At 40.1% G+C, this 27661-nt stretch overlaps 1 protein-coding gene across 5 annotated transcripts in view; it reads right to left on the bottom strand.

Moving 5' to 3' along the window:
- The window catches only part of LOC126266706 (glycerol kinase), a 190084-nt gene that overhangs the window by 66747 nt on the left and 95676 nt on the right, over positions 1 to 27661 (bottom strand). For all 5 annotated transcript variants that reach the window (XM_049971150.1, XM_049971151.1, XM_049971153.1 and 2 more), the window contains exons 4-7: positions 25570 to 25787; positions 18957 to 19066; positions 5504 to 5606; positions 5240 to 5350 (exon numbers count right to left, since the gene is read on the bottom strand). In XM_049971150.1, coding sequence (XP_049827107.1) covers positions 5240 to 5350; positions 5504 to 5606; positions 18957 to 19066; positions 25570 to 25787 — 542 coding nt within the window. The remainder of the gene's footprint in view (positions 1 to 5239; positions 5351 to 5503; positions 5607 to 18956; positions 19067 to 25569; positions 25788 to 27661) is intronic.

Below are 27661 nucleotides of genomic sequence, written 5' to 3'. Positions count from 1 at the left end.
CAGTGGTTCAATAACAGGATGGGCCAGCCATCACCAGCACAAGGTATCTTTGTGGGAGTTGATGTCACAGCACCAATGAACTGCTGTCCATGCATGTCATTGCCAGACTACCACCAGAGGGCAGAGGTTGAGCCCTGTCCATAGCAACCTCCACCCTCCTCTGCAGTGGGCATGTGTGCGAGGCCTGAGTCAGTGAAAGCAGCAAAAGCAGAGGAAGGCTCCTGTTGTCAACTTCATGGCCTATTGCCAGGCCACCAGTCATCACTTGGTCTGATATCAGCATAGCAAGGTGCCTCAGCTGGGCGGAAGCAGCTGTCCATGACCCAGTGCTGGATGGGGTTGCTGGAGTGATGTGTGTTTTCTTACTATTGGTGTAATGTGTACTGCAAATTAATAAAACATTTCTCTTGGTCAGTAGTGTGTCTTTCTTACACAACTATGTGGCATCTGCCCATCCTTTACAGTGATCACTCAACATCTGATGCCATTCACAGTCCTCATATCTGCTTACAGGCTTGATACCGTCACTAAACACAAACAATACTACTGCACTCTATTGGTCATTTTGTTTGTCGCAGAGAATTGCAACTGTAATCATTTACATACCTGCCAATGGTGTGTCCATGTACCTGCCCATAATGTACTCATTTATGAATTTACACTGACATCTGACCATGTCCTCTGTATGCTTCACTTTTTTTGTTAGGCAGCAAATATAACACATCATCATCTGCAGCAACCAACTGATGTCCACTGATAAAAGCCTCCTCCAGACATTTTCATGCATTACAGTGTTCAGGACATGAATCAATGTTACTTTTGCCTGTCTTCTAATGTCATCTACCTACTGTCCAAAAGTTTGTACTCTATGTATTTTATCATTTCCTGGAACTCAGGACAGAAGTTCCTTTGGCAACCTACCGTACAAGTTCCTGAGTACTGTCCAACCAACTTCCACTTTTTAAATCATTATGATAGTTTTCTCTCATTCTAATCTGTTCCCTAATCCATTTATTTGCATCCCTGTCTCTTCTAATAATTTGCAGCATGTGTTTATCTTTGTTTTGAAAGATCATGTTTCGCTGTTATGAGTCAAAACAGTTAATATGAAGTTCTTGTTGATGTTCAGTTTCATTACAATAAAAGCTTCATTTTGAATATTTATTTAATTTACCAACAGCACTCAGGGTCAGCTTTACTTTTTATTGTTTTTGTGTCCATCCAGTGATAGTAACCACTTGCCAGTAAGAAATTACAATAGTAACAGTGTGTCACCAACACATCTGTAGTGACAAGCACTCCCTCTTGAAGTATACCAAGGGTCTCACTGAAGTTTTCACATACCTTAATTACCCTCCTGTACCTTATCTCTCATGTCAAGCCCCACCTCCCAAAGTTCCACTGTCCAGCCAAAGAGGAGCATTGCTGTCATGACTCAGTACCACCCAGGACTGGAGCAAATGAATCGCATTCTCCACCAGAGTTTTGACTATTTCTTGCACAACCTGAAATGAGGAATTTCATACCCACTATCCTTCCCACCTCTCGCACAGTACTATTCCACTGGCCACCAAACCTACACAATATCCTTGTCCATCCCAACACAACCCCTGCTCCAAACCCCTTGCCTAATGGCTCATATCCTATAATACACCTGGATGCAAGACCTGTCCCATACATCCTCCCATCACCACCACCTACTCCAGTCTGGCCACAATCATCACTTATACCATCAGAGGCAGAGATACCCATGAAACCAGTCATCTGATCTGTAAGCTAAGCTACAACCACTGTGCTGAATTCTACATGAGCATGACAACCAACAAGTTGTCTGTCAGCATGAATGGCCACTGACAAACTGTGGCTAAGAAACAGCTGGACCACCCATATATTGAGCCCACTGCCCAACACACAACCCTCTTAGCCTCAACCTTTGTCAGACATTGCCCTACACCCACCTGTCCCATTCCTTGTTCCCACTACATCCATACACATGCCTCTATTTCACCAAGGCACCCACAGTCTTTTTATTTCTCTCCGTTTCCCCTGCCCCCCCCCCCCCCCCACTTTCCCCCTTGCCATCTGTCTAACCTCCCAACTGCACCTAGTTGCCATACCCTCTCTCCAGCTCACCCCTATAGGCCCCCAACAGGCAGTACTTTACCATACCCCGTACCCTACCCCTACCCTGCTATCCATCCTCCTTGCCCCTGCCACCCAGTTCCTTCTCCCATCATGAGCTGCTGCTTGCAATATAGCCTCCAGAGACAGTGGTTGTGTGTGTATGTGTGTGTTTGTGTGTGTGTATGTGTGTGTGTGTGTGTGTGTGTGTGTGTGTGTGAGAGAGAGAGAGAGAGAGAGAGAGAGAGAGAGAGAGAGAGAGAGAGACGTTCGCATGTCTATGTCTGCATGTGTGAGACAGCATCTCCGCTATATGGTGAGTAACAACTATCTTTTTCATAATATTGACATTATTCCATCCTGGATTTCTCATTGTCAGGTATAAAATTTGATCATATAGAGCAAGTCCATTAAAATTGCTTGGAGAGGCACTGCATACTGCACCAGCAGACATCAGTTTTGCCACTTTAGCTGTTAGAGAGATCACAAAACCATTACTTTTGTGAAATGTATGCCATAATTGCCAATTCATAGAAAATTGTGACTAAAAAGATTATTTTTTTCCTTTTATTATAACTAGGAACAATTACTGATTTTATTTTTACGACAACAGGTGTCAGCTATTTTATAAAGCTTCTGATGCATCACTGCTCAGCAGATGGCTGTAGATCACATAAAAATCCAATCATACCTATGACTCTATCCAGATATAATACAAGAAGAAAAAATCATTAGCTCATTGAAGAGCAGTAGCTCTTCTGACTGTGATGGTGTTTCAGCCAAAGCACTGAAATATTGTGCCAACTTTATAGTGTCCTACTTGAGTTACCTTTGTAGTCAGTTGATGTACACTCCTGGAATTTGAAATAAGAACACCGTGAATTCATTGTCCCAGGAAGGGGAAACTTTATTGACACATTCCTGGGGTCAGACACATCACATGATCACACTGACAGAACCACAGGCAACAGAGCATGCACAATGTCGGCACTAGTACAGTGTATATCCACCTTTCGCAGCAATGCAGGCTGCTATTCTCCCATGGAGATGATCGTAGAGATGCTGGATGTAGTCCTGTGGAATGGCTTGCCATGCCATTTCCACCTGGTGCCTCAGTTGGACCAGTGTTCGTGCTGGACGTGCAGACCGCGTGAGACGATGCTTCATCCAGTCCCAAACATGCTCAATGGGGGACAGATCCAGAGATCTTGCTGGCCAGGTTAGTTGACTTACACCTTCTAGAGCACGTTGGGTGGCACGGGATACATGCGGACGTGCATTGTCCTGTTGGAACAGCAAGTTCCCTTGCCGGTCTAGGAATGGTAGAACGATGGGTTCGATGACGGTTTGGATGTACCGTGCACTATTCAGTGTCCCCTCAACGATCACCAGAGGTGTACGGCCAGTGTAGGACATTGCTCCCCACACCATGATGCCTGGTGTTGGCCCTGTGTGCCTCGGTCGTATGCAGTCCTGATTGTGGCGCTCACCTGCACGGCGCCAAACACGCATACGACCATCACTGGCACCAAGGCAGAAGCGACTCTCATCGCTGAAGACGACACGTCTCCATTCGTCCCTCCATTCACGCCTGTCGCGACACCACTGGAGGCGGGCTGCATGATGTTGGGGCATGAGCGGAAGACGGCCTAACGGTGTGCGGGACCGTAGCCCAGCTGCATGGAGACGGTTGCGAATGGTGCTCGCCGATACCCCTGGAGCAACAGTGTCCCAAATTTGCTGGGAAGTGGCGGTGCGGTCCCCTACGGCACTGCGTAGGATCCTACGGTCTTGGCGTGCATCCGTGCGTCGCTGCGGTCCGGTCCCAGGTCGATGGGCACGTGCACCTTCCGCCGACCACTGGCGACAACATCGATGTACTGTGGAGACCTCAAGCCCCATGTGTTGAGCAATTCGGCGGTACGTCCACCCGGCCTCCCGCATGCCTACTATACGCCCTCGCTCAAAGTCCGTCAACTGCACATACGCTTCACGTCCATGCTGTCGCGGCATGCTACCAGTGTTAAAGACTGCGATGGAGCTCCGTATGCCACGGCAAACTGGCTGACACTGACGGCGGCGGTGCACAAATGCTGCGCAGCTAGCGCCATTCGACGGCCAACACCACGGTTCCTGGTGTGTCTGCTGTGCCGTGCGTGTGATCATTGCTTGTACAGCCCTCTCGCAGTGTCCGGAGCAAGTATGGTGGGTCTGACACACCGGTGTCAATGTGTTCTTTTTTCCATTTCCAGGAGTGTATATTTCATGGGGCCTGAAATATGTGGTGGTGAGACCTATTTATTAAAGTTGAGCTATGCAAGTAACCTCTAATTATAGACCAACTTCACTCTTGCCATATTCTTATATTCCAAGACATTTAATTCCTAATGGTCTTTGAGTTAATAATTAATAAGAACGAAATTAACAATTGTAAAATACACAGCTACAAAGCTACAGGTAAAATGATTCCCATACAGACTTTGCAGCAGCCCTGTCTAAGATTCAGACTGGAGTATCATATTCTGGTGCAAAAGTCTTAAACAGAAATCAGGAAGCGTATTTCTGTTTCCAGGTATTCAAACATGATGTGTAATAGTGTCCTTCTATGACTAATCCAAATATTAAATTTCCCTAAAACAGTTATATGAAAGGAATGTAGAAGGGTTATTTTCAAAATTATCAATATGACTGAGTTGCCTGTAGTCACTGCTGATTGTTAGTATACTGTACATGTACAGGCTGCTGAGGATGCTTCTGCCCATTAATCTATAACTAGATATATTTCTCATCCTGTAAGGCTCTCCTTTATGATTTGATTTACAGGACATGATGAGAATGAACGAGTGTGAGTGTGTGTGTGTGTGTGTGTGTGTGTGTGTGTGTGTGTGTGTGTGTGTGTGGTGTGGTGTGTGTGTTTGAGAGAGAGAGAGAGAGAGAGAGAGAGAGAGAGAGAGAGAGAGAGAGAGAGAGAGAGAAGAGAGAGACTAGTAAGTGATTAAACTTATTCCTATCCAACAATTCTAAATCAAGACCTTCTAGTGCATATCTTTAGTTTGAAAGAGTTTGTTGCATTTTTTGACAGTTCCTGCACTACAATATTTATTTTTGTGATGTTTACCTTAGTCCCAGTGTTATACAGAAGAAAACATCCAGTACCATAAGTGCATTTTGCTTGTCCTTCTTTTAGACACATCTGACCAAGCAATGCAGACTGTTGATCACCTAGACACTACAGAAAAAATTTAAACCAATGGTTATAAAAAGGAATGTTTTGATCTTACCAAAATAATACCTTAGCTAAAATATAAAAGAAAAATAAATTACCATTTCTTGACTATTATAATTTAACATATGAAAAATGCATGTAATATTAGCTACCCACTCCAGATATTGGTGTTCCTTTCAGTGGTCCATCAGATATGTGTCCATAAATTTCTGAAGAACTGTGTATTTTAGGTAAAAGGTTTATTGGTATGTTGAAAAATCTGAAATCAATTGAAACATTCTTAATTTCCAGTAATTAAATGTGTTTGTGTGTGTTTGAGGAGATTATTAAACCTAAACTGAATAAATGAAGAGGGAACAAGTGTTAATGAAAAATATTTGAACTACTTTTCTTTAACACATGACATTGTGCCATTAGCATCAGGTGTTGATAAAATTTAACACTTACCAGAAAAAATTAACAAAACAGTTTGAAGGTAGGCTTAAAAATCAATTTCAATATGTCTAAAATAATATATGAAAAATATTAGTAGCACAAAAACAGCAATTAATGACTTTTTGTATAAAACCAATTGAAGACAATGTCTAAACGAACAGAAAAAAAATATATGAGCAGAAAAGTATAAATAGTCTGCAGTGCAGTGGGTAAATCAAAAACTAGAAAGTGATGTTAAAATCAATTTGATTGACACACTACCAGATAGCAATACTGTTGGGAATGCAGGAGGATGGCATAGGTTGTCTTCTATCAGAAAGATTCGCAACAATTAGTAGTAAAATGATATTTATTAAATATGAAGAATACTCAACTTAAATGATGCTGCTTCTTGTGAAATGTCCAGAACAAATAGATGTTTGAAATTATTACAAGTCCTCTAAAATATTAAAGTCCTGTCACTGTGCCTCTGAGAGATGCTTATGTAGAGTCCATGGCTGGCCTATGATGCCTACAGAGCTTAAGTCTCAAAGACAGTGGACGAAGAATGCAGCTTGTAGACTCGGTGGTAACTGGAGATTGTAAACAGCTTGGTGTACTATTTGCAGTAGCTCAGTGCTCCAGTATTTAAAACGGCATCAAACAATCACTATCCACACACATGACGGCCATTGGTTGGCAGCTGCTGCCCCTGGCGGACTTCGATACAGTTTGTACTGCCAACCCATGCAGCCGCCATGTTATGAGTGTTTCAAGTGCGGCTTATCGACTGTGGTGTGGTACTCCCTAAAGTCATGCGTACTGTCACCACAGATACCAAGATACATAGCACTGATGATATTATGCAGAGCAGACACTTACTGATATGGAATTACACAGGCTGAGGCCACGATAAGGGAGTACAATGTGTAGTCCCACTGACATGCATATTGTAGAAAGGCAGCCAACTCCAACATTCCACACTTGGTTCATAGCGTCTTATGAAGCCAGTAATAAACCTCCAGTCAGTTTTCTATGATTATGATGCTGCTGTGTGCATAGCTGTTTTCTTGTTCGCAATTGGACTGTTAATGGGTGGACTATAATGACTGGGCTAATGATTCATTTAAGAGTGGTTTACAGGCTGTGTGTTTTTGCTTATTTATGACAACAACAAGAAGGGATCAGTTGGTAGGACATGTTCTGAGGCATCAAGGGATCACCAATTTAATATTGGAGGGCAACATGGAGGGTAAAAATTGTAGAGGGAAACCAAGAGATGATTACACTAAGCAGATGCAGAAGGATGTAGGTTGCAGTAGGTACTGGGAGATGAAGAAGCTTGCACAGGGCAGAGTAGCACGGAGAGCTGCATCAAACCAGTCCCAGGACTGATGACCACAACAACAACAACAACAACAACGTGGCAACCCTGTATGAAATAAATTCCATTTTATTCATAGCTTTACTAAACTCAATGACCCAGTGATTAGAAATGATTAAAGCTGTATCATGATTAACGACTGTGTCCAGTGACACAATATAATGGAAAGCCAGTCAAAGACAATGTGTAGTTCAGTTAGAAATGGAGAGATGCATATTTGCCACTAATAGCAAATACAGGAAACAAGCAAATGGAACAGGGATCAGACAAGAGTAACAGATATAATTCTTACTGTGAACAAAACAAAACTGAGGTGGGAGGAACATGTAGCCAGGTGTTAATTCATTCATACGTGCATCGTGCTCTGTAGGTCCCATTAAGATGCAGAACCTTAGAGGATGTAGAGTGAGTCAAGGTATACATTAAAACGAGTAAATCACATACGCTTAATCTATACACTATGATAATTAGAAAAACGCTATGCCACTTCAATTTAAAAGAAAGCTGCTGTTGCCAGTTATATTAAATATCAGCTCAGTATCTTCCAAAGGTAGCTGAATATTTACTCAATTGCATTTGTATCTTCAGCAAAAATAGTTATCTGTATCCATAAATACCAAAGTCTTTATACGCTCTTGCTTGTAGACAGTGAAACATTCAGAAGCAGAAATCTGCAACATGCCATGATAAGGCGATGTGCAGGACAACAGATCCATAATAAGTGATTTAAATGGCAGAGAGATGGTGAGACATACATCCAACAGCATCCTCATTTATGTGACCAGAGAGGGTCAGTTGGGGAAGAGCCACCGTACAAAGTGGAAACACGTAACCAAGTGCCAATATGCCTCACTGACATCACAGGGTCGAATAGAATGATTGGTATCCAGGAGGTGGGGCTGTCATTCCATGACACTGCGGCTTGTACAGGGCATGCTGCTTCAGTAGTGTGGAGTGAAGAAGGTTGTTCACAGTCCCAACAGGATACTGGATGACATAATCTGACAACAGCTTGAAATGACTGCCATCTTGTCCGCTTGGCTCTAATAGACAGAACAGCTCCAGTCACAGTGCTGGCACAATGTTGGAGCACTGCAACAGGTGTGAACATGTCTGCATTGATGGTTTGATGCCATCTTCTGCAGGCTGGACTAGTGACACACTGGGCATTCAATTGACCAGAACCCACTAACAACACAGACTGCACCGGGCATTTGAACACCTACACTGACATGCTGAGAGGCAAAATGTAGTGTTTTTGGACGAGTTGCACTTCAACTTGTCCTACAGTGATAGCCACACATGCGTTTGACACCACCGTGGTGAACACAATTGAGCAAACTATGTTGCTGAACAGTATAGTGGACAAATATCAAGTGTGATGGTTTGAAACACATTGTCTATAAAGTGCAATCTCGCCTCCCCTTCCTGAGCGTAATTTGAACAGCTAATATACATCAGGGAGGTTTTATAGCCCGAGGCAGTACCCCACATGCCACATTTCAGTAGAACACCACCTGGCCGCATGTAGCGAGCAGTGTGCAAACCCTCTTCGCAGAATAACAGTATCACTGCTTCCCTGGCATGCCCATTCACGAACATGTGTAGGATATGGTCAGTCAGCAACTTGTTCATTCAGGTCCCCCTGGAGCCACAGTTGATGCTTTGTGGATGTGTCTACAAACCATGAGGCAGAGTATGCTATTCGGTACTGAATTTCCACAGTGACAGTGCATATATAGGTCTATAATGGTAATCATTTGTGTAGTGTCATGTCCCTTTTGTTGAAATAAATTTCTCTGTGATCATATCTCTCAGTCTTGGTGTATCACTTTTTCAAAGTGTAGTGTATAGTACAATATACTTGCAACACAACTTTACAATCAGCACTGCTATTTTGCATGTAGCTAACAAAACTTTTCACTTCTTGAATCTACGTATTCAAATAATTTGTATCTGTAACTCCAAATTTCTTGCTTTATGTTAGATGGGAATTTGTTGAATATATTTGCAACCACAGTATATAATTCCACTATGAACCTTAGAAAAGGAGGCAAAACTTGAGTAGAAGGTATTTGTGTATCACGTATTTGTGTAGATCACATGTGTCATGTGTTGTAGATCACAGCTCAACTGAAACTGGTTTTTACTGTCAGCAATATAAACTATTGAGAAGTAAATGTACTGGGAAGTGACAGTACAAATTCCAAGACCAATGAAAAGCCTTTTGAAAGAAGTGTTGTTATTTACTAATATATTCATTTTAATTTTTAGGATACACTCCATTTAAAATAATACGTTGAAAACCTTTTGTTCCACAGTGAAACTAAAAGCAGTTATGACTTTTGTGATTGCATCAAACATAACCTCAATCATGAGGCAGGATGTAACATCATGAGTCTTCATCGACACTTTGATGCCCACTTGGGACAGTGCATCCCAAGTTACAAGCCTGTCTCAAGTTATCAATTGAACTCACAAACTTTTATATATTTTCTTTACTGAATTTCTGAAAGGACACATTGTACATAAATGTTATTCTTAATTTCATTGCAGACAAAATTGATAAATTACCACACTATGTACCTGGGCTTAAAATGATTTTATGGAAGAAAATTTGGAAAAAGCTATGGCACTTGTAAAAGCTGGATCATATTATAGGAAAGCACTGATAAATATGATATTAATAAGTCAAGAACTGAAAGACACATAAAAGGAAAAAAGACCAGAAATTTGATTGAGTATATGTTTTAAGCAAAGAAGACAAAAAATATATTGATAGAGCACATCAATGTAGCTTCAGAGTGGGGTTTTCCTTTCACATAATTTGACATTCATTTGATAGTAAAGTCTTTTCCTGGCCAAAAGGTTGTAGTAAAGAAATGATTCAAGAATAATAAGCCTGGAAAAGCACGGGTTCTTGGGTTCCTCAAACAGAAGATAAGATTTACCAAATCCCTGTGTTGAAATATCAAGTGTTCCAGAGCAGCAGTATTGAATGCACACATAGGTGAATATTTTATATTAGAAACTTCTTTGCCTGATGTCTTTCCAGAACTGACTATGAACTATAGCAAAATGAATACCACTGATAAAATTATAACCATATGAGGATGTCATCATTCAGAGGAGATAGTTGACCATTCTCAGACTAGTTTGTGTGTTTTCAGCACACATAGTAAGTATATCAAGCAGAAAACATGTACAATTTCTGGACTGTAAGGGGACCCAAAGGTATGCCCTACAACTGAACAAAAAATGAATGGTTCAATTTTTACTCTCTTGTGCTCCCTTTTTTTGTTTAGGCCTTGGTGCTTTGCCAAAAGTAATGAGATCTTTTTTTCCCAGGACATTAAAAATGAAGTGGCTTGAAGTTTAAATCAATGGAAATCCAAACATGGAAGGACAATGCCTCAAAATAACATTCCTAGATTGTTCAAGGTGTATCTTGATGGCTTAGGAATTGCTCAAGGCATATCTTGACAGCGTAGGTAGCAATTGATCTATAGAAGAAAACATCAAAGGTGGTTTTGGAGGAACTGGAATTTATTCTCTTGATAAAACGGAGATGGTGAAGATAATACTGACTACTGAAACAAAAAATGAAGTTGGACGTACAAGAACTTGGAAAAAGCCTCCATCAACTACCTGCAGGATTGTGTGCAATAGAAATTCAACCTCTGAAGAAAAGGAAGAAGAAACTTAACATCTTACCCGTCAAAAGCACTGATTCTTTTATTCTCTCTGATAATTAGCAAGAGGAATTCAACCTCAGAGAATAAGAAAAGGCATCTGAAAAATGTGTCAAGTTCTAATGAATGTTAATGGGACATTTCATTGCATGATCAGAGTTCTGGGTTGGATGACTGCTTGTCAGATAGTGAACTAGAAGACATTGGAACACTTCTACAACTACTCATGAAGCCAAATGATGACACAGATAAAGCTTTTAGAATAGAAAATTTATTTATTGATTCTTTTGCTGTTGCAAAATTTGAATGCCAAAACATAAGTGCAAGAAAAAAAGGCAGCTACGGGTAGTAGAATCAAAAAGCTCATCGATCAAGTGATATTCCATTCTGATGCCATCCCTAGTGAATGTGGCTTCATCAGTGAACAACACATAAGCTGGGGCATGCACGTCTAAGTCACTTTGTTGTAGAAACCACTTTTTGAAACACATGTGCACAGGATATTCATCAGTGCTGTAACTGCAGCCTTTGGAGATGGAAGGCATGTAAGGGCTCAGTGTTCAAAGCACGCTGGACACTGCTATGAAACATTCTTAAGTCTGAGGCAGTGTCACATATGCTGGTGCTTAGAGTAGTCTCCATGGCATCCAACACATCTTCTTCCCTAATGACTGAATGCACCAATCATGGCATGCTCTCAATAGCCCTGCCATTTCTTAATGAAACATACTTACACAAATTTTGATACAAACAAACTGTGGTGTGGTTAATGTATATCTGGGAAGCATTTGCAATAAATGCGTCCTCCAGCTTGTGCACTGCGCTCAGCTTTTCCATACATTAGATGCATGTCTGTAAGCTCACAATTCATATAGCATTCCATGCTCCTCATATGCTGGCTAGTGCTTGATTGAGGAAATCCTCTGTTCCCAACGAGTACTCTCATGTACAACACCATCTAGCAGCATTCCCCCTCCAGTACCCTTCCTTCCAGTGCTTTCATATACAGCACCAACGAGCAGCATTCCCCTCCAGTACTTTCGTGTACAGGATCACCTAGAGGCATACAACAACGTTTGCAGCTATGGGTTGCTACGCAATTCTCAATCCTTATGACATGACCCACCTCGCCTACAAATTTGTCACATTGTATTTGGGATACCTTGTATATACAATGAGAAGTCCAGGCTGGAATAACAACATATTAAAAGGATAGATTGCTATTCGCCAGTAGAGGAGTCACTGAGTTTCCAGGCAGACAGAATGAAAAGACTGCTAAACTTTTAACTTTCACATAAGGTTCTTCAAAGCAGAAAAAACACATGACTCTCAGAACAGTATGATATACACATGCATGGTTAATGTCTATAGCAACTTGGGTCCTATGTGAGCTGCATGTACATCTGCTGAGAGCACCAATCTGGCATGGATGGTGGAGGTAAAGAGGAGGAGGGTTAGCAGGGTAGGGGGAGGGTGACAATGTGCTACTGTGGGAGTGAGCAGGGACATGGTGGGGACAGGATAGGGCTGCTAGAAGAAGATTTGGGAGGCAGTCCGGGGGAGAGGGAAGTAGAGAGGTATAGGGAAAGGAAATGACTAGTAGGTGTATTGGTGGAATACAAGGCATGTGTATTGTTGGAGTGAGAGTAGGGAAGGGGGGTGGGTAACTGAAGAACAGTGACTAGTGAAAGTTGAAGCCAGAAGGGTTACCGGAACATATACATAATGTTCAGTAAATGGATCATCCAGCTGTCTCTTGGGCACAGTTCAGTGGTGGCCAAGACAGTTTGTTGTTAGTTGTCATGGCCCCTTAGAAAGCTGCACAGTTGTAGCTTAGATCACAGGGCTGCCTTCACAGGTAGTCCTGCCTTTGATGAAATAAGCGATGCATGTGACAGGACTGGAATAGATGGTAGTGGGAGGATGTAAGGGACAGATTTTGCATCTAGGTTCTATCATAGGGATATGAGCTTTAAGATAAGAAGTTGGGAATAGGTGTGAAGTAGGGCTGGACTAGGATATTGTATAGGTTCATTGGGTGGCAGAATACCACAGTGAGAAAGGTGAGGAGGGGGGGGGGGGGGGGGGGGGAAGGCAGTGGGTAAGGTATTCCTCATTTCAGACCACAATGAGAGGCAACCGAAACCTTGCCAGACAATGGGTATGTGGGAAATGGTAGGTGACTGGAGAGACAAGACATGGGAGATCTGTTTTTGGACAGAGTGGAAAGATAATTTTTGTCTGTGAAGACTTCAGTGAGACCTCTGGCATACTTGGAGAATGACTGCTCATCACTCCAGATGCGAAGGCCATGAGTAGTTAGATTGTATTTTCATGATATGAAATGGGCGGCAGCTGTCATGTTGGAGGTATTGTTGGTGGTTGGTAGATTTGGTGTGCACAGAGGTATTGATGCAGCCATTCTTGAGGTGGAGGTTAACGTCAAAAAAAGGTGGCTTGTTGGGTTAATGGGTTGAGTTCATGATCTGGATCAAGGGTGAGGACACCCTATCTGCATTCCTTCTACCCCTTTCACTTCATCGAGAGAGAGAAAACATAGTGTCTTTGTGGAGAATACCCAGCATATAGGAGGATAACAAGAAAGAGAAAAGGCTCCCTAGACTCTTCAAAGCATTTCAGTTAAGATTAATGTCAACATACTTCCAGAAACTGCCAAGAAAAGCAAAGACTTGGATATCTCAAAACGCCAACTTAGAAGAATTCCAACTGGGCCATGTGACAATAACCAGGACAAGTACCAGAGGGATAATCACTGTCAAGATGATCAGAAATTTTGAATTCAACTCAAACCAGTACCTTTCCAAAACCAAAATCTGCATCCTCCCACCAAGTAAAAAGAAAGGCCAAATAAATAAATAAATAAATAAATAAATAAATAAATAAATAAATAAATAAAATAAAAATAAAAATATCAGAGAATAAATCTGTACCACTGGCCAACCCTGGCAATGCCTTGGCATAAGGATTAACAAAGTTGCAAAGAAGGAACTCAGGCTAGCAAAGAAGAAATGAGCAATCTGATGGAATGCGGAATATGAGGACATACTTGTGAAGAGATCAGAGCAATGAAAAGAAGGAAATGTTCTGGAAAGATGGAACATCTGGAACAATTTAAACAACAAAGAAAGAAAATGTCCCAGATACTTCCAAGAATATAATTAACATTTGAAAAAGTGCAGTTTCAAATCTACAGAAGAACTTTACCAAAAACAATTCCAGTGATTTCTTCCATGCTGTTAAGAACAAATTTTGAGGGTATCAAGCATCAAATGTCAGTTTCAGAAATGAGTGGAGTAAAATGAGACTGCACAACCAAGGAAAAACTAAGAGATCCTTGTCACATATTTTTCATAATCTCCTCAACTGCCCAATTCCAACCTCCAAACTGAATATTTGGGCACCACAGGAGAATCCAAGAGATGATATACTGCCAAAGAAGGAAGAAGTTCAAGGATCCATCAAAAGCCTTAAAAACAAGTTCCAACAATGGCAGAAATGTTGAAATGGGCAGAACCAAAAATTCTAGATGACCTACAATGAATCTTTGAGACTCTATGGGAGATCGAAAAATTACCAGAAAAACAGAAAATAGCGCTTATTGTCCTACTTCATAAGACATGGAACAAACATGACACTGACAACTATAGAGGTGTATCTCTCCTCCTGGTCACCTATGAAATCCATCAGAAGTACTCAACAGAAAAGAGGTGACTATCTAAACAGCTAGAGGAGTAAGGAAAAATCTGAAGGAATTAAAGGCAACTGCCTGGTCTTTTCAGACAACATTGCAATGCTCTAGAAAGTCCAGAAGAAGTGAACACCCAAATCAACTCCTGAAAGGGAATGCATGCAGAATGGGGCTGAGGATCTCGATACAAAAGACCGCATCCATAATGAATGAGAGATATAAGCTGAACTTCCTTGAAACAGAGATAGGTCAAATTAGGAGGATTAAGGAATTCAAGTACCTCAGTGAAACTGTACAAGAAAATGTAATAGAAACAGATGCAATAGGCAATCAGATCTCAAGAATGGAGAGAGCAAAAGGGCTAACTAAACAAGTTGGAGGTATTGAAAAGCAGAAACCTACCAAAACATCATAGGTATAACAAGACTAATGTTAGATGGAAACTGTAGAGCAACAAGGAAGTGGAAAGAAGCAGAGAGTATTTTGAAGAATATGAGGAAAAGGCAGCTGGTATTTCTGGACACCTGTACGGAATGGACAAAAATAGACTGTCCAAATAAATATCTGATTGCCTTTGGAACTAGAAGACAACCAACACATGGATTGAAAAAGCTCAGAGAGACCTTGAAAGGTCCAACACCCCAGAATCCCTCCCTCGTTTTCGAATGGGAGATGTTTTGGAAAATAAAAAAAAAAAAAAAAAAATAATAATAATAATAAAAAAAAAATAAAAAATAAAAAAAAATAAAAAAATACAAAGTTGGAAGTATTTCAAGTTGAAAGAAGAACTATAAAGACCAGAAGAACATGGACAGATTAACAAGAGCAACATCAAAGCTACCATACAAAGGAACATTGGAAACAGACAAAATTCTGGACAAAGAGAACATAATGAGACGTAGTGTGATCTTAAATGGCAAAATTCACCAATTAAAAATAAATAAAAGATAGCAATTTTTCTAATATAGCTCACAGATTTCCAATGCATTCTTTTGAGAGGTGTAAAAAATTAATTTTTATAATACCTGTGGCTTTGAGAATTGGAATGTTTGTGTTGTTGAGTGGTGCTAAACAAAATACGTTTGCCATTTTAATTCTCTAACCTAGATGAAGATGATATTTAGTTTGTGGGGTACTCAACTGCAAAGTTATCAGTGCACATACAAATTCCCAATCGTTTCACTGTCCAGTCTCATCACTTTCCTGAATGATGATGAAATGATGAGGACAACACAAACACAAGTATCTGGGTGGACAAAATCCCTGACCTGGCCAGGAATCGAAGCTGTGACCCAGAGGCATCAGTGCTAGCCACTATACCATGAGCTTTGGACACTCTAAGAACATTAGCATCTACATCTACATCTAGATCCATACTGCGCAAGCCACCTGACGGTGTGTGGCGGAGGGTACCCTGCGTACCTCTATCGGTTCTCCCTTCTATTCCAGTCTCGTATTGTTCGTGGAAAGAAGGATTGTCGGTAAGGTTCTGTGTGGGCTCTAATCTCTCTGATTTTATCCTCATGGTCTCTTCGCGAGATATACGTAGGAGGGAGCAATATACTGCTTGACTCTTCGCTGAAGGTATGTTCTCGAAACTTTAACAAAAGCCCGTACCGAGCTACTGTGCGTCTCTCCTGCAGAGTCTTCCACTGGAGTTTATCTATCATCTCTGTAACGCTTTCGGAATTACTAAATGATCCTGTAATGAAGCGCGCTGCTCTCCACTGGACCTTCTCTCTCTCTTCTATCAACCCTATCTGGTACGGATCACACACTGCTGAGCAGTATTCAAGCAGTGGGCGAACAAGCGTACTGTAACCTACTTCCTTTGTTTTCGGATTGCATTTCCTTAGGATTCTTCCAATGAATCTCAGTCTGGCATCTGCTTTACCGACAATCAACTTTATATGATCATTCCATTTTAAATCACTCCTAATGCCTGTTCCCAGATAATTTATGGAATTAACTGATTCCAGTTGCTGACCTGCTATATTGTAGCTAAATGTTAAGGGATCTATCTTTCTATGTATTTGCAGCACAGTACACTTGTCTACATTGAGATTCAATTGCCATTCCCTGCACCATGCGTCAATTCGCTGCAGATCCTCCTGCATTTCAGTACAGTTTTCCATTGTTACAACCTCTCGATACACTACAGCATCATCTGCAAAAAGCCTCAGTGAACTTCCGATGTAATCCACCAGGTCATTTATGTATATTGTGAATAGCAACGGTCTTATGACACTCTCCTGCGGCACACCTGAAATCACTCTTACTTCGGAAGACTTCTCTCCATTGAGAACAAAATTCTGCGTTCTGTTATCTACGAACTCCTCAATCCAATCACACAATTGGTCTGATAGTCCATATGCTCTTACTTTGTTCATTAAATGACTGTGGGGAACTGTATCGAATGCCTTGCAGAAGTCAAGAAACACGGCATCTACCTGTGAACCCGTGTCTATGGCCCTCTGAGTCTCGTGGAGAAATAGCGCGGGCGGGGTTTCACACGACCGTCTTTTTCGAAACCCATGCTGATTCCTACAGACTAGATTTCTAGTCTCCACAAAAGTCATTATACTCAAACATAATACGTGTTCCAAAATTCTACAACTGGTCGACGTTAGAGATATAGGTCTATAGTTCGCCACATCTGATTGACGTCCCTTACTGAAAATGGGGATGACCTGTGCCGTTTCCCAACCCTTTGGAATGCTATGCTCTTCTAGAGACCTACGGTACATCGCTGCAAGAAGGGGGGCAAGTTCCTTCGCGTACTCTGTGTAAAATCGAACTGGTATCGCATCAGGTCCAGCGGCCTTTCCTCTTTTAAGCGATTTTAATTGTTTCTCTATCCCTCTGTCGTCTATTTCGATATCTACCATTTTGTCATCTGTGCGACAATCTAGAGAAGGAACTACAGTGCAGTCTTCCTCTGTGAAACACCTTTGGAAAAAGACATTTAGTATTTCGGCCTTTAGTCTGTCATCCTCTGTTTCAGTACCATTTTGCTCACAGAGTGTCTGGACATTTTGTTTTGATCCACCTACCACTTTGACATAAGACCAAAATTTCTTAGGATTTTCTGCGAAGTCAGTACATAGAACTTTACTTTCGAATTCATTGAACGCCTCTCGCATAGCCCTCCTCACACTACATTTCGCTTCGCGTAATTTTTGTTTGTCTGCAAGGCTTTGGCTATGTTTATGTTTGCTGTGAAGTTCCCTTTGCTTCCGCAGCAGTTTTATAACTCGGTTATTGTACCATGGTGGCTCTTTTCCATCTCTTACGATCTTGCTTGGCACATACTCATCTAACGCATATTGTACGATGGTTTTGAACGTTGTCCACTGATCCTCAACACTATCTGTACTTGAGACAAAACTTTTGTGTTGAGCCGTCAGGTACTCTGTAATCTAATTTTTGTCACTTTTGCTAAACAGAAAAACCTTCCTACCTTTTTTAATATTTCTATTTACAGCTGAAATCATCGATGCAGTAACCGCTTTATGATCGATGATTTCCTGTTCTGCGTTAACTGATTGAAATAGTTCGGGTCTGTTTGTCACCAGAAGGTCTAATATGTTATCGCCACGAGTCAGTTCTCTGTTTTCAGATAAAGCACTTAAAAAATTTCACTGCATTCTTTGTCCCTGCCACCCGTTATGAACGTTTGAGCCTCCCAGTCTATATCCGGCAAATTAAAATCTCCACCCAGAACTGTAACATGGTGGGGAAATCTGCTCGAAATATTTTCCAAATTATTCTTTGGGTGTTCAGCCACAACAGCTGCTGAGCCTGGGGGCTTATAGAGACATCCAATTATCATGTCTGCGCCTGCTTTAACTGTGACCTTCACCCAAATCATTTCACATTTCGGATCTCCGTCAATTTCCTACGATGCTATTGCACTTCTTATCGCTAAAAACACGCCTCCCTCTTCAAAGCAGTTTTTACACTCTTGCAATGGAGGGTGGAGCTGTGTGGAAGCATTGACTTCAGATTAAGATATCAAATTTTATTTTATTTGTTCGCTGGATTGCAGGCACGTCTTACTGCTGTATTTTACTGCTGTTATGTTTACTCTTTGTTTTTATGTTTGAAAAGTTCCTTGCTCGGTTGAGTTCTTAATAAGTCTGTAAACTGCACAAAATAAAATAATGAAATTGAATATTGCTGACTCACTGAACTAGTATTATCAGATAATGGAACATGACTACAAAGTCTTATGTATTAACATTTTCTGTAACTCTAAATGGTATTACAATAATTTGTAAAAAAAAAAGTCATTTTGTTCATTATTTAAGCAACCTTTTCATTTAAAACTTCAAATGCAGCCTGAACTGCAAATCAAATGACTTAACAATATTACATCAAAAGAAAATACATTTTATTCACTTTACACACCTGCTTAATTCAGGATCCCACTTTAATGTAGCTATGTTCATTAACATTGTCCGGGAGGCATTTGTGACATCAGTTAGATGCAGACCACCATTACTACCACCAGTGAGATTCTGAAATTATTTAAACAGTACTTCTCAACTGAATCAAAGACTTCTTGCTAAACGATAATGAATACAACATGTCGGAAATGTTCTAAGTTTTAAATTTGGGAGATATAACTGAACAAATAAAAAATCATTTTACATGAGGAGAAGGCATGAGAAAGTGTTGAATAAGAAATTCATTAAAATGAGGGACTTAGCATCCATCATAACTTTATTTTATGGTACAGACCACCAGAAAAAGTTCAGGATTACTGTGTGACATGGACTGCGCAGGTACACAATTATTGAAATATCTAGTAAAATCATTCCGTCTGGAGCTCTCTAGATGAATCCTGTTATCTTTAGCTGAGTGTATGCTGTAATGGAATTTCTTGACAGATTAAGAACTATATGTCAGACAAGGAGTTGAACCAGGACTCTCATATTTTGTAGACCTCCCCTAGTTAGATGTACAAGTCTAATGACCACACTCAAAGCTTCAATACGTCAGTAATTCCTCTTCTTTTTCCCACAGTCCATGGAGGTTAGGCTGCCAAAAGTAACTAAGCCAATGATGTAGGAATTATTTTGAGAATGAATCAATAACTTTTACAGTGGAACGTATACTCCATGCTAACTTCCTGACAGATTAAAGCTGTGTGTTGGACAGAGACTTCAATCCAAGCCTTTGAATTTTGTGGAAAATTCCCATATCAGATGAGTTATGCAAGTGAGTCTAAGAACCTGACTGCAACATCTAAACTGCCAGTACCTATCCACTACTTAGCATTTACGATAAAAGAAACTAAATCAACAGCAGATGCTGCATTAATCAATCATTAATTTCCTTAATTATAAAATCTATAGACCATGTCACATAATTATGAAGAAATGAAAGTAATACAAGTATCTGTTTTGTCTTGATCGCCTTTTAACTACAAATGTCTCAGATAGTTGGCAAATGAGTATCTGATTCTCATGACGTCATTTTTTTCTAACAACAGGAACATAGTTACATAAAGACCCTATTATTGTCAGCAGTGCATTCACAAGAAATGGAACAGTAGATCAGTTTTGAAAAGAATGGGAGAGGAACTGGCAGTATCTTTCATGGAGCAGCTATACTGGCACTCCTGTAAATACCCTAAGAAAGTATAAAATACATACATGAATAACGGTAGGCTGCAAAATATATCTGACTTTGGTCAACAAATTCTGTTAAATTATTTTTACTTTGCCCCTGCTGTATCACAATGGCAGAGCATAGAGTGTTGTGGAGCAGTCCAGTCCACACACTGGATGATAATGATAAACTGTAGTGGAATTAGAATTTACATTAGAGATTCCTTCTCTGAATCAGCACCCAGATTGGTGGCAGAGCAATGTATGTCCTTGGGACTTGCTGGCACTGTTTCAGCAATCTCTGGATGATGTTATCCTGGAGTGTCTGACTCACGTAACCATAGTGTCTGGCTGGCAGCAGTTTGAGCTGGCAATTGGTGTAGACTGTACAACAGGCCTTGCTTCCCAAGATGGAGAGAGAGCTCAAATAGACACTTAAGGGGTGTGCTCACGTAATCTCTCAGCAACCCTGCACAGTGAGAAGATGAGCAACACCAAAGTCTTTCCACCAAGGAAGAAGGGCAGAAATGTCGATGACTACTTACAGGCGCTAGCTGGGGGCAGCAGCAGTTAGCGCATGTCCCAAATTCTGTGACAGGTGGGCAGTGCATCAAACACCATCAGTTTGGCTCAGAAAGCCAGAGGCAGAAGTCTTCAAGTCTTCTCATCAGTGGTTGCGAGATCAGCAGCTCACATCAGCCAAGTAAGGTAGACTAGACAAGCAGCAGTCTCAAAGACGGAAGTCATCTTGGCAAATGGTAAGAGCACATCACAAGTTCAGCTTCATAGGCAGTGTAATGCAAGGTAAAAGATGGAGACCAAACTTGAAAGCATGAATATTTATTACTGCTTATATGATGCAATGACATTATGTCTGGCTGATAATGACCAAGTGTAATGTCCTTTCTGGGACTCATCAGTTCTCTTCACCAGCCCTCTATGTTGCAAGAAAGAGTTTGAGGGCTTCAGCTTGTTACCTTTCAAGCAGCAGGCTGATAGGTGCTCTTGTGGAACTTTTACTCTCTCTTACAAAACCAAGCTATGCTGTTAGAATGTCATGATGCCTTCTGCTCACTGGAGTCATGTTGCTGGCCCCTCTTGCTCAAGTGAGCTGAGGCTATATCTTCTGGGTTTGTTCTGCTTTCCACAATATTGGCTTTCTGCATGTTTGTTGTTTTGACTGGGGCAGGTGGCACTGGCCTCACTCAGTTTAGTTTGATGCTTGTTGGAGAAGAGAGAGATAATTTTACATTTGCCCATAATACATTTCTGTTGTGTAACACTGCCTACATAAATTAGGTAACAGTTCTTTTTATTTCTCACAATTTATATTTTCTATCAGGAAGCCTGATTTCAACTCTTAATGCTGATTGTTCTTCACATATAAGTGTGTGTATTTTTTCCTGTCAAATGTAAAATGTCATTTTGCTGTTTCCATAACCAGCATTAGTTCATGTCACACCATTTTCCCTCTCTCTAGCCTGAAAGTGACTTCCATTATTCCATTCACCCTTCTTATCGAAAGCTTTTCTCTGCCATTATCAAACTGTTTTCTTACTTATTTTTCACTTATTTTTCTTATTATTAAAAAAAATCTGCTACTGTAAGCAGGCAATTACTTTGCTATTCATATGTACCCTTGGCAGTAATGTTCAATATGTATCTTTATGCTGTCATCACCATCATTGTTGTCATCTTGGAGAAATTGTTTCTGTTGATAAGCCTGTTACCATTTCTTCATTGCTGTATATATCTTTTACAAGTATTACCTTTTACTTGCAGTTCTTAAAAACACACACACACTCAAATAAACACTGTTTGTTTGTGTGTGTGTTTGGGGAGGAGGGTGTGTGAATGCATGTACACTCTGTTAAAGCTTGTGATGTAAGTGACATATTAGGAACTAATGTGCTGACTTATACCGATACATGTTGTTGTTGTTGTTGTCTTCAGTCCTGAGACTGGTTTGATGCAGCTCTCCATGCTACTCTATCCTGTGCAAGCTTCTTCATCTCACAGTACCTACTGCAACCTACATCCTTCTGAATCTGTTTAGTGTATCCATCTCTTGGTCTCCCTCTATGATTTTTACCCTCCACACTGCCCTCCAATACTAAATTGGTGATCCCTTGATGCCTCAGAACATGCCCTACCAACCGATCCCTTCTTCTGGTCAAGTTGTGCCACAAACTTCTCTTCTCCCCAATCCTATTCAATACTTCCTCATTAGTTATGTGATCTACCCATCTAATCTTCAGCATTCTTCTGTAGCACCACATTTCGAAAGCTTCTATCCTCTTCTTGTCAAAACTATTTATCGTCCATGTTTCACTTCCATACATGGCTACACTCCATACAAATACTTTCAGAAATGACTTCCTGACACTTAAATCTATACTCGATGTTAACAAATTTCTCTTCTTCAGAAACACTTTCCTTGCCATTGCCAGTCTACATTTTATATCCTCTCTACTTCGACCATCATCAGTTATTTTGCTCCCCAAATAGCTAAACTCCTTTACTACTTTAAGAGTCTCATTTCCTAATCTAATTTCCTCAGCATCACCCGACTTAATTCGACTACATTCCATTATTCTCATTTTGCTTTTGTTGATGTTCATCTTATATCCTCCTTTCAAGACACTGTCCATTCCATTCAACTGCTCTTCCAAGTCCTTTGCTGTCTCTGACAGAATTACAATGTCATCTGCGAACCTCAAAGTTTTTATTTCTTCTCCATGGATTTTAATACCTACTCCGAATTTTTCTTTTGTTTCCTTTACTGCTTGCTCAATATGCAGATTGAATAACATCGGGGAGAGACTGCAACCCTGTCTTACTCCCTTCCCAACCACTGCTTCCCTTTCATGTCCCTCGACTCTTATAACTGCCATCTGGTTTCTGTGCAAATTGTAAATAACCTTTCGCTCCCTGTATTTTACCCCTGCCACCTTTAGAATTTGAAAGAGAGTATTCCAGTCAAGTTTCTCTAAGTCTACAAATGCTAGAAACATAGGTTTGCCTTTCCTTAATCTTCACGTGTTCCAGTATTTCTACGGAATCCGAACTGATCTTCCCCGAGGTCGGCTTCCACTAGTTTTTCCATTCGTCTGTAAAGAATTCGAGTTAGTATTTTGCAGCTGTGGCTTATTAAACTGATTGTTCGGTAATTTTCACGTCTGTCAACACTTGCTTTCTTTGGGATTGGAATTATTGTATTCTTCTTGAAGTCTGAGGGTATTTCGCCTGTTTCATACATCTTGCTCACCAGATGGTACAGTTTTGTCATGACTGGCTCTCCCAAGGCCGTCAGTAGTTCCAGTGGAATGTTGTCTACTCCGGGGGCCTTGTTTCGACTCAGGTCTTTCAGTGCTCTGTCAAACTCTTCACGCAGTATCATATCTCCCATTTCATCTTCATCTACATCCTCTTCCATTTCCATGATATTGTCCTGAAGTACATCGCCATTGTATAGACCCTCTATATACTCCTTCCACCTTTCTGCTTTCCCTTCTTTGCTTAGAACTGGGTTTCCATATGAACTCTTGATATTTATACAAGTGGTTCTCTTTTCTCCAAAGGTCTCTTTAATTTTCCTGTAGGCTGTATCTATCTTACACCTAGTGAAGCCTCTACATTCTTACATTTGTCCTCTAGCCATCCCTGCTTAGCCATTTTGCACTTCCTATCGATCTCATTTTTGAGACGTTTGTATTCCTTTTTGCCTGCTTCATTTACTGAATTTTTATATTTTCTCCTTTCTTCAATTAAATTCAATATTTCTTCTGTTACACAAGAATTTCTACGAGCCCTCATCTTTTTACCTACTTGATCCTCTGCTGCCTTCACTACTTCATCCCTCAGAGCTCTCATTCTTCTTCTACTGTATTTCTTTCCCCCATTTGTGACAATTGTTCCCTTATGCTCTCCCTGAAACTCTGTACAACTTCTGGTTCTTTCAGTTTATCCAGGTCCCATCTCCTTAAATTCCCACCTTTCTGCAGTTTCTTCAGTTTTAATCTACAGTTCATAACCAATAGATTGTGGTCAGAGTCCACATCTGCCCCTGGAAATGTCTTACAGTTTAAAACCTGGTTCCTAAATCTCTGTCTTACCATTATATAATCTATCTGATACCTTTTAGTATCTCCAGGGTTCTTCCGTGTATACAACCTCCTTTCATGATTCTGAAACCAAGTGTTAGCTATGATTAAGTTGTGCTCTGTGCAAAATTCTACCAGGCGGCTTCCTCTTTCATTTCTTAGCCCCAATCCATATTCACCTAATACGTTTCCTTCTCTCCCTTTTCCTACACGTGAATTCCAATCACCCATGACTATTAAATTTTCGTCTCCCTTCACTATCTGAATAATTTCTTTTATACCGATATATAATGAACTATTTGATACCTGCCAATATTGTCTTTCTGTTATGTCAAATAATAAATATCATTAATAATTTAATTGCACAGATACAAAATCTACTCACCAAGTGGCGGCAGAATATACACATAGAATTTTTTTATCTATACAATTAAATTTTTTATTTATCCAATTAAATTATTTTGTCAATAATTGATTGCTTTTGTTGTTATAAATATCATTAGATAGTTAATGATTAGTAGTCTAGTTTGAATCTAAAACACATTTTCATATTAAATGTAGCAGTTAATGCTGTATTCATAATGTGAAGATCACTGTTTGAAACAATGATGTTCTGTATGCTTTATGATAATAATCAGACAGTTTGGCAAAACAATTTTGCAGCTGTACAAAACATTTTGAATAGTTCTAGCTTATATGTGGACAGATCTTGAATACCAATACCAGGTATTAAATCAATACTGGAATGGATGTATAAAATTAAACAAAAACTCAGCAGTCAAAGTACAATTTGCAATATGAACAATGCAGTAAAATTTTTGTTGAATAGTACAACCAGTCTGCACATTTTTTCTTGTGTCTTTATTGAATAAATGGAATTTACCAGAAGTGGCAAGTTATTCATTCAAGTGTAATAACCCAGATGAATAACTCTTGCAGTCAAGATACATTGGGGTTATATACCCAGAAATTCAATTCTTAGAATTTCACATTGCTATTATCATTGCTGGTATGTGGCATTCTATTTTAGGTCTGACGTTATTATTTCTTTTCTTGGATATATTACATGGGCCAGTTATGTGAGAAACTGAACCAAGATATCTGATTAAAAACATGCATACACAGAAGAAATAATTACTGCAAACACGTATCACAGGTGGGTAAATGGATTATACTCATCTGTCTGAAGGTCTATATGCCATCCATAATAATATCTCACATCATCTTTACATGGAAAAAGTAGAAAAGAGAAATCTGAGCATCAGATATAGTTTATAAGTAGTATCTAAAGCAAGGTGTCCATACCCATATAAGCCATGAATCTATGGTTCCAAAACAACATCGATTGCCTTTTACTGCATCTTTAACTTCTTGGATATTTTCCATAAGCCATCTCATTTTCAAAGCACTGAAATAAGGACTTAGTGGCAGACCACATAACTGTTTTAGGCAATTCTTATTCTTCTTGGGTACTTTGGATAGTAATTCATCTACTGTGGAAGTTGTGCGCATGTCTAACCATACTGTAAAATCAAATAATAATTATATAACATTAACAGAACTGGAGACATTTCATTACATCTGTTCAGATAAAAAGTTTATACAGATATGTTCAAAAATGCCTGATATAAATGCATGGTATAATACTGCTACCACAGAGTGACAGTTTTAATTTAAACATATGCACATAAAAGCAGACAAATAATACGTAAAAATAATTATCTATGTGTCAAAAAGCAGAAAATAGGGTCAAACATGTACAATAACACACATAAAAAAGAAAAACAATTACTTACTGGCTTTTATGAGGACAGGTTAAAAAGAAAAGTCAATGCTTTTAAAAGAAACTTTTTATTGGGAAAACAACATTATATGTAACATAATTTCTCTATATAATCTCTGCCATTTTCTATGAATTTGGTTCATCCCTTGACAAGTGTCATAATTTCATCCTGTCTACAGACCTCATCATCTGACAAAGCCTGGGATTCGCACAGGTAATTCTTCATCTGATTGAATTGGTGAAAATCACTTGAAGCTAGGGTAGTACTGTATGGTGAGTACCCAAGCAGCTCAAACCAATATTTCTGAATGCATTACATTGTTTTCCCAGCTGTATGAGAACAGGCATTATCCACAAGCAAAATCACACACTTTGAAAGCTTTTCTGTCCTCCTTGGTTTGATTTTTAGTTTCAGATATTGCAGTAGCTCATAGGAGCTACTGTTATTAACTGTCTAACCCTCCAGAGTGTAACAAATCACTAGTGAACCTTACATACCCCAAAACATTGCCATCATCAACTTTTCTGAAAAAGCTTGGCTTTGAACTATTTTCTGTAAGTGCAGATGCCTTTTCTCACAACATGTTCTCTTGCTTACTCTGTGGTTCACACTGACGAATCTACATCTCATAAATGGTTACTTTACAGCGGAGAAAGTATTCACCTTTCTCTTCAAAATGTCTTAAATACGGTTTTGATATGACCATATGTATATACGTGGCGTCTGTTATTTTGGAATTGTCCGAAAGAGCAGGCACCATTTTTTTTATCCAGCATCCATTACTAATTAAGACACAAAGGAATTACAGACCTTTACTACAAGTGGGCATTGATTGAAATCAATGGGAAAAGTTGAAAATTTGTGCTGGACTGGGGTTTGAATCTGGATCTCCCGCTTACTAGGCAGATGCTCTGACCACTGAGCCATCCACACACAGTGGTCATTGCAACTGGACAGACTGCCCTAGCTCACTTCCCATCAGACCCAAATTCTCAACTTATCCAAACACTTTGAATGTAACGAGCGAGGTGGCACAGTGGTTGGCACACTGGACTTGCATTCAGGAGGATGATGGTTCAATCCCACGTCCGGACATCCTGATTTCGGTTTTCCGTGATTTCCCTAAATCGCTCCAGGCAAATGCCAGGATGGTTCCTTTCAAAGGAGACGGCAGACTTCCTTCCCCATCCTTCCCTAATCCGATGAGACCGATGACCTCGCTGTTTGGTCTCTTCCCTAAAAACAACAACGCTATGAATGTTACCCCTTGCCCATTATCCTCATTACTTGTGGCATTTTGCTGTTTCCTGCAAGAGTTCAAGCCTGGTGTGTATCTGCACTGAAGATATATATATAATAGAGGGAAAACATTCCATGTGGGAAAAATATATCTAAAAACAAAGACGATGTGACTTACCAAACGAAAACACTGGCAGGTCGATAGACACACAGACATACACACAAAATTCAAGCTTTTGCAACCAACGGTTGCTTCATCAGGAAAGAGAGAAGGAGAGGGAAAGACGAAAGGATGTGGGTTTTAAGGGAGAGGGTAAGGAGTCATTCCAATCCCGGGAGCAGAAAGACTTACCTTAGGGGGAAAAAAGAACGGG

Source organism: Schistocerca gregaria, chromosome 4 (assembly GCF_023897955.1).
Source record: "Schistocerca gregaria isolate iqSchGreg1 chromosome 4, iqSchGreg1.2, whole genome shotgun sequence".
Lineage (NCBI taxonomy): Eukaryota > Metazoa > Arthropoda > Insecta > Orthoptera > Acrididae > Schistocerca > Schistocerca gregaria.
The sequence above is the reverse complement of the archived record's forward strand: the minus strand, read 5'-3'. Positions and strand labels throughout refer to the sequence as shown.